Consider the following 7,172-nt stretch of genomic DNA (forward strand, 5'->3'; position numbering starts at 1 on the left):
CTGTTTCTTATTATAATTTCTTAACACGCGCTGCCGTTTGCTCCTAGCCGTACGCAATCCAAACGCTTACTCACGCCAGTTCAGACACAGTTAAGACTGAAAGAGTCGATAGTCGCCAGTGTGTTTTGGCCAAAAGTGACGTATGGCAACGGGTTGTGAGAGAGACAGAGAGTGAACGAACACAACAAAACAGCTGCTGCGCGCTCACAAAACCGGAGTTGCCGTTGTAGAGAGACCCGCGCCGGGTTGTCGAGTTTCAACACATATGTGTATGGTTCACGGAACTAGTGAAAAGTAGCAGTTCGAAAGCATTTGTATGATGCATGCCTGTTCGAATAAAGAAATCCCTTGAGTAAATATTGAAAAGTGCTTGTCCGTAAATTTAACCGTAAACTTGGTGGCTTTCTTATTTACTATTCACAAATTAAAAGCAATATGTGTAGATCTTAAGAACGGTTTTTAAATGAAGCATTCAAGTGTTTTGATATGTGGCAACGCTCTGCGCATAACGGCGCGCACACAATTTGTTTGCTTTCGCTTTCGCTCTCGTTCTGGCTCTCGTTCACCACCCTAAAACCGAACTCTCGGAACAAACAATTGATGACGCACTGATTGTTTTGGCTTCAAACTGGCAACTTAAGAAGCTAATTAATCCACTAATAATTGCACCCGAAGGCGAATACACAACGCACAAGACACAAATCAACGTTAATTAGCCATGCACAACAAATGAGCGCCTCGAAATTCACGGCTGAATAAGCACGATTTATTCGGTCGCAGGCAGTGCATACGACAGGTGGCCTTCGCGTGCCACTGCTCTGCTGCCTATTTTTATAGCGAAATTTTTGTGCGCACAGTTACTGTTAGAATTGCAATAAATAAACAACACTTGCTTAACAACAGCTGCAGCTGGACAATTGACAGACGTCAACAAAAACAATTGCCGCATAAATGATAAGAGCGCACTTAACACACCCACACAAATACACTCTCGCTCTTTGGCTCGCGCACGCTCTGCTCTCTCAGCATTTTTGTATTGGCATTTTTGCTGCCCCTACACTTGTTCAGCGTTAAATACTTATTCTATTTCTTTGTGCACTAATTCCTTCTTTAATGCACTTTTCATTGGGCAACTGCCGTAGTTAGAGCTATTAAACACAATTCACACAATTTTCGTAGTTAATTAAAAGGATTTACTAGTTGTAATGTGCAGGGATAAGCCAGCGCTAGGATTTGCAACTTTTCGCGTTTGTTGTGCCAATCAGACTAGAGACGGCAGTATGATGTGCGATATATTGACTGTGACGATGAACAGTGTGACCAGCCACATTAAGAGAGAATATACCAATAAAGTTACCCGCAAATGGGCGCGAAAAAATAGTTAATTCAAAAAACAATCTAACGACATTTGTACATCTACAACTTATATTAAAATATCTAAATAACTCTCTATATATTTGTTAATATATGGGTTAAGCGTTAAGCTTAAACTATAGTTATTTTAAAAGTCCAGGCGTAATCGAGGCCACGCTTATCAATATGATGTTTGGGTGGAAATAGGATGTGCAATTTGTTGTGGTTTGCCGTCCACTGTAAAAACCAAAGTTGGCTAAGATTAGAAAATAAAATCGAGGGTTTAGTAAGCTACTCACGGCTATCTTCGTGTCTTCCATGCCCAGCATAGTAATCTGGGTGGTCGCCTTGTTTAAGACATCGCTATCCATGCCCAAGTCTAGGCCCGTGAGCAAAACATTGCGAAAGACATTGATTTCCTTGCCAAGCGGATATATGTCCAGCTCGTTTGTGTCGTACGGATATTCCAGTACAAATGCATAGATGACGGTGTTGACATCATCCGACTCCTTGCCCCGGGTGTACCACACGTGCGGCGTCTGGGTATCGTTCTGATAGATCCACGGCGTGCTGCCATAGATGCCCGCCCCATTGACCTTCAGCCAGCGGCCCATGTCCCGCAGTCGCTCCTCGAAAATGGGCAATATGGTGCCGTATTTGGTGGGACCCACATTGATCAGGACATTGCCGTTGCAGCTGACCGTGCTCACAATTTCTGCAATTCCAATTTCAATAAAAGTAGCTTGAATAAATAAAATATAAGTGTTGTGTATACCCCTTATGACATCTTTGGAGCTCATGAAATCCGACAGGGTGACATCGAAGCGCTGACCCCAGCTGGTGCGATCCAGGGTGAATGCGTTCTCCCATTTGTGGGCCTGCAGCACGCCCGGATTGAAGCGATCCGCACAATTGTAAAAGTCGCCGTGCAAGCAGGCGGTGCCAAAGCCCCAGCGATCATTGGTCACCACAGTCTCCCGCACGGGACTGTCATTGTAGAGCCAGGCGATGAACTCCTCCGATTTCCAGTACTTGGCCGGCGCCTCCCAATCGCCGTCCGACCAAATGATATCCGGCAAATACTCCTGCACCAGCTCCATCTGCTCGGGTCGCACCTTGTAGTCCACGAAGTGCTGCTGCAGCAGCAGATGCAGCTTGTCATCGATCCACAATCGATTGAACCACTCGAACAGCGAGTAATACAGCCCAAATCGAAGATCCGTAACGCTGCGCACCGCCGCCGCCAGCTCCTCTTTGGAGAATATACTAGAGAGTCAGAGAGAGAGAGTTTACAGAGACAGAGCTGACCTACTGATTATATCGCGTTTGGGTCCCACATCCATTGCGTTCCAGCCGAAGCTCTGCTTCGAGGGCCACAGCGTGTAGCCGTCGTGATGCTTGCTGGTCAGCACGACATACCTACGGACAGATATATCTGTTATTGAAACTGAAAGATCGGGCCATTGGGGCTTACCTGGCGCCGCTATCTCGAAAGAGCAGGGCCCACTGCGTGGCATTGAAGAGCTCCGCCGTGAACTGATCCGCGAATTGCTGATAGGTGAAGTCGGGCTTGTAGTTGCGCTGCATGAAGCGTATATAGTCGGGATTGCGCAGATCTGCAACGAATCGTTGTTTTCTATATATATATCTCTCTCTCTATCTCTCTCTCTCGCTCACCCACTTATCCAGTTGGTCCAGAACCATTCGGAGCCAAAGCTCGGCACCGAGTACACGCCGTAGTGCAGAAAGATGCCCACCTTAGCCTCGTCGTACCAGCGGGGCAGCGGTCGCTGGTCCAGACTCGCCCAGTTCGGCTCGTACCTGGTGCGATGACCCGGCGGCGACTGCCCCCCGGCGCCATGGACTGCACAAGCCACGAGCACAGCGAGTGCCTGCAGCCCCCTGCGCTCCATTCTAGTTGTTATCAAGAGTCAACTGAGAGTCAACTGTGCCGTTCCCCAATTTTATTTGGCTCCGCTTCGCTTCGACGGCAGCGTCCAACTGAACTGAGCGCGGCGAACGAATGCGATCTGCACTTCCGTCAATCTGAACTGAATTCAACAGGGCAACAGCGACTATGTATGTCGAACTTTTAAGTGATAAGATATAAAAATGACCACACAAAGTTTCTATAACTTAGCAGAGCTCTCTGCTAAGCGAGAACTCTTTGATTAGAATCAATTAACTTTTTCCATTTAAACTAGTCGATTATTATGTCCGCAAGGGTATTTACAGTTCGTCATGGCCAAACCTGTTGTATGCTTGTATTTACGACTGGAACTGGAACTGACAGGCATACACACACACACACAGCTGTATGCATACGTGCATGCATATACACACACACACACGTAGTTGTATTTTATTAAATTAACGATAATATAACTTTTACATATATATATATATATATATACGTGTGTGTGTGTGTGTAGCTCCAAGACTATTTAGATTCGCGGGAGAGCTGGAGCTGGCCGATGTTCTGATTGGAAAACATAGGTTAACCTACAAATATCTATATACATGTACATACATGTGTACACATATATTATAATATTGACTTAATTAGTTAATTAGATTTTGATTTTCTTTCATTTAAGTTGTTCAAATACCTTTGCCGACATATAGCGCATGTAGGGCAGCTATATATATTCTAGTATAATATGCATTGCCCGGCCTTGCCCGTGGAATGTTTTGTTTGTTTTATATATATATGGAAAGTGCATATCACAATTTTTTTGGTTAGGGCTTAAGTTTTGGTAAGAATATATATATAAGAATATATATATAAGAATATATATAAATATTCTTACCAAAACTTAAAACTTCACCAAAAAAATGTTGATATGCACTTTCCAACGAGGAATTTTAGATTTGGCGAAAAATGTAAAACACGTCCCAAATTATTATACCCTGAACCCATTAAAAATGGGTATAAGGGTATATAGTATTTGTGCAAAATCCAAATGTATGTAACAGGCTGAAGGAAGCATCTCCGACCCCATAAAGTATATATATTCTTGATCAGCATCAATAGCCGAGGCGATCTAGCCATGTCTGTCTGTCTGTCCGTCGCTCGGTAAGTGTGAACGCAAGGATGTCAGAATATAAGAACTTGAAAATTGAAATTTGGAATGTAGGTCGTCCTATTGAACTCCTGTTTTTTAAGAAATTATATACATGTATCAAGTATCATTCATTTGATAGCTATCACCACCTTTCCGCTACTACCTCATAGCTACAAATGAAGTTAATAGCCCAGTTTATGCTGCACCCCAATTTTAAATGCAATCAACTTCTTGAGAATATATAAATATTCTATAGCAAAATAAGATCTACTGTTGAAAATCAAGATCGGTTAAGAAACACAAAAGTTATTAAAGACAACGTGTTTTGGCTGGCCACGAGTTTGGAGCAGCAAGCGCAAATTGCAATAATTTCTGTACACACATCCAATTCACGCGCGTCTTAATTGAATTCTATCAACAGTATTGAAGTTGCGTTTGTATTGTTGTATTGTTTTCTGTGCTGCTATTTAAATCCGTTTTTTTGTCTTTAATACTGAATTATTGGTGTGGCTGTTGAGTAAAAGCGGCGGGAAGTTGTGACGTATGTTGCGAATTTTTTATTTTTATTACTATTACAACAAACGACAAACAACAAACTCATTTATTTAGTTCTATATATAAAGGCGGATCTATGGAGTCCTTGCAGTTGTCTCTCAGTAGCCTGTACACGCCCGTGGAAAATTGAAATCTATCAATCTTGAGCTCCGCTTCTATTTAAAAACAAGTTTTAAGTGCATTGAATAAAGAATCAACTGTTGTAATCAACGGCGAATCTTCAAGCTGAAAAATAAACATTCATTTACCTTTGACCCGCATGCGGGTGGAATTTCTCGACACTCTTAACGTGCACCTTTAACACATAAGGTAACTACAGTGAAAATCTCAGCTTGCTAGTTTTTACGGTTTTGGCTTTGCGTTTTTATTACCAATCAGTCAGTCAGTCATTCAGTCAGTCAGTGAGTCTGTCAGGAGAAAGAGCTATATATATAGAGATTTTTGCAAACCAGTTAACTCCGACATATTAATATGACAGACATAGCTATATCCACTTGACTGTTTTATACGGATCGCGAATAAGTATCTTTTATGCTTTCAGAGATGTCTTTTTTTATGCCTTACACCTTACAATATTGTAATACTCACTGCATAGCACTGCATAATACTCACTGCAACTTATTCCTCCATATATTCTACTTTTAAAATATTCAAAAATTAAATAAAACATTTACAAACATAAACTGGCATTAAGGAATATCAAAAATCTTAGCAATAATACACATAACGTTTTTTTAATTGAACATAACAGTTTATTTCATTATCATTTTGCATTTTATATTTTTCGTTTTGTAGACCTTTTTTTTGTTTTATTTTCTCTTTTATCATAAAATGTGTCGTTCCGCTAAATTCCAGTTGGGAAATCGCGCAAAAACTCGTGTTTCTGTAATTTTGCGTAGCATTTCATTATTTTACCAGCATTATGCAAATCTTTCACAACATTTGAACGAATTTAATGAATAGTTCATATTTTCTCAACGCATCTAAAATTGTTATTGAATAGTTTTAGCTAAAGCCTGGACTGTTCAGTGAGCTTCAAATGTCTAGGTTCAACTACGGCTAGAAAGAAGATGCCCCATCTAATGCACATAAATCATATCACACACACACACACATGTACACTCACACACTCACTCATACACATACACATACACAAGCAAGAACCTAGTATACACTGAACATTATTTTATTTGTATTATTTTTTTAAATTTAGTTTTGTTTCGTTTTGTTTTTGTAGTTTAAAGTAAATTAGCTTCATTGCCTTCGGTAATTCAAGTCGATTTCTTGTTCTTTCGTAACTCTCAGCACGTTTTTCAACACTGTTATTTCAATTTTTGTTATTCTTAAAATCTGGTGCAACATTCTCTGTGCGCGCGGGTTACATGAGACGTGAAATATCTGGTGCATGCCTATTCGAAGTAGAAGAGAAATACGAGTTAAGAGTGTGTGTGTGTTTTTTGAAGATTTGCGACAATTAGATATAGATATACTCTAGGAATACTCTACAAGTTCAGGTGCTCATCAGTTGCCGTTAAAGAATTCGCAAAATGTTGCTTATATAGCCAAAGCTAAGCGAAGATTTTACAAATTTTAGTGGTTCTGGGAAACAGGAAAGGAACCAAAGCAAAAAGTTGAGATAAGAGCTAAAAAAAGAATGAATGGAACATGTGCTATCAGCGCCAAAAATTTGCTTAAAGTACTTCATCATAAAATGATTTAAATGTGCATGAACACTAAAGTAAATCGTTCGTCTTATGATAACAATAATAAGTATTTATTACAAGTAGGAAAGGAACTACAAGCGTGGCATTTTAGATTTCGACTATTCAAGCTGAAGGTCAAATATTCTATTAAGATTACGAAAGGAAACGAAATTCATAGTTGAATATAAGTTTAAATATGTGTGTGTTTTTAGGGCTATGCACATTTAAATATTTATTGAGGTATATTAACATGTTTTACTCTAAGATAACTCTAAGAAATCTGCCTTGCAATTAATACTCTTACGATTTCGTATGCACAGGAAACAGAGCTAAATACAAATTAAGTAATACACAATTAGGTTGAAGGACTTGACAGTTGGGTGAGATTGTTAAAGCTAACAGTGTGACCGTGCGTCAATTAATTTGCGTGCGATTTCTTTCTCTTATGTGTTCTCTTAACATTTTTACAATTTTGTTTTGTTTTGTTTTTTATTAT

The 7,172-nt window shown here is 40.1% G+C and overlaps 1 protein-coding gene across 1 annotated transcript; it reads right to left on the reverse strand.

Annotated features, from left to right (window-relative positions):
• Positions 1-1,467: 1,467 nt before the first annotated feature.
• Positions 1,468-3,345, reverse strand: LOC115770337 (putative alpha-L-fucosidase). The gene is made up of 6 exons (XM_030715578.1): positions 3,035-3,345; positions 2,828-2,969; positions 2,666-2,772; positions 2,129-2,605; positions 1,653-2,068; positions 1,468-1,590 (listed from the first exon to the last, which is right to left on the reverse strand). Exons 1-6 carry the CDS (start codon positions 3,264-3,266, stop codon positions 1,486-1,488), a joined length of 1,479 nt encoding a protein of 492 aa, XP_030571438.1. The 5' UTR covers positions 3,267-3,345; the 3' UTR covers positions 1,468-1,485.
• Between the last annotated feature and the right edge of the window lie 3,827 nt (positions 3,346-7,172).

Source organism: Drosophila novamexicana, unplaced genomic scaffold (genome assembly GCF_003285875.2).
Source record: "Drosophila novamexicana strain 15010-1031.04,08,12 unplaced genomic scaffold, DnovRS2.1 tig00000009-arrow-pilon, whole genome shotgun sequence".
In the NCBI taxonomy this organism is placed as follows: Eukaryota; Metazoa; Arthropoda; class Insecta; order Diptera; family Drosophilidae; genus Drosophila; species Drosophila novamexicana.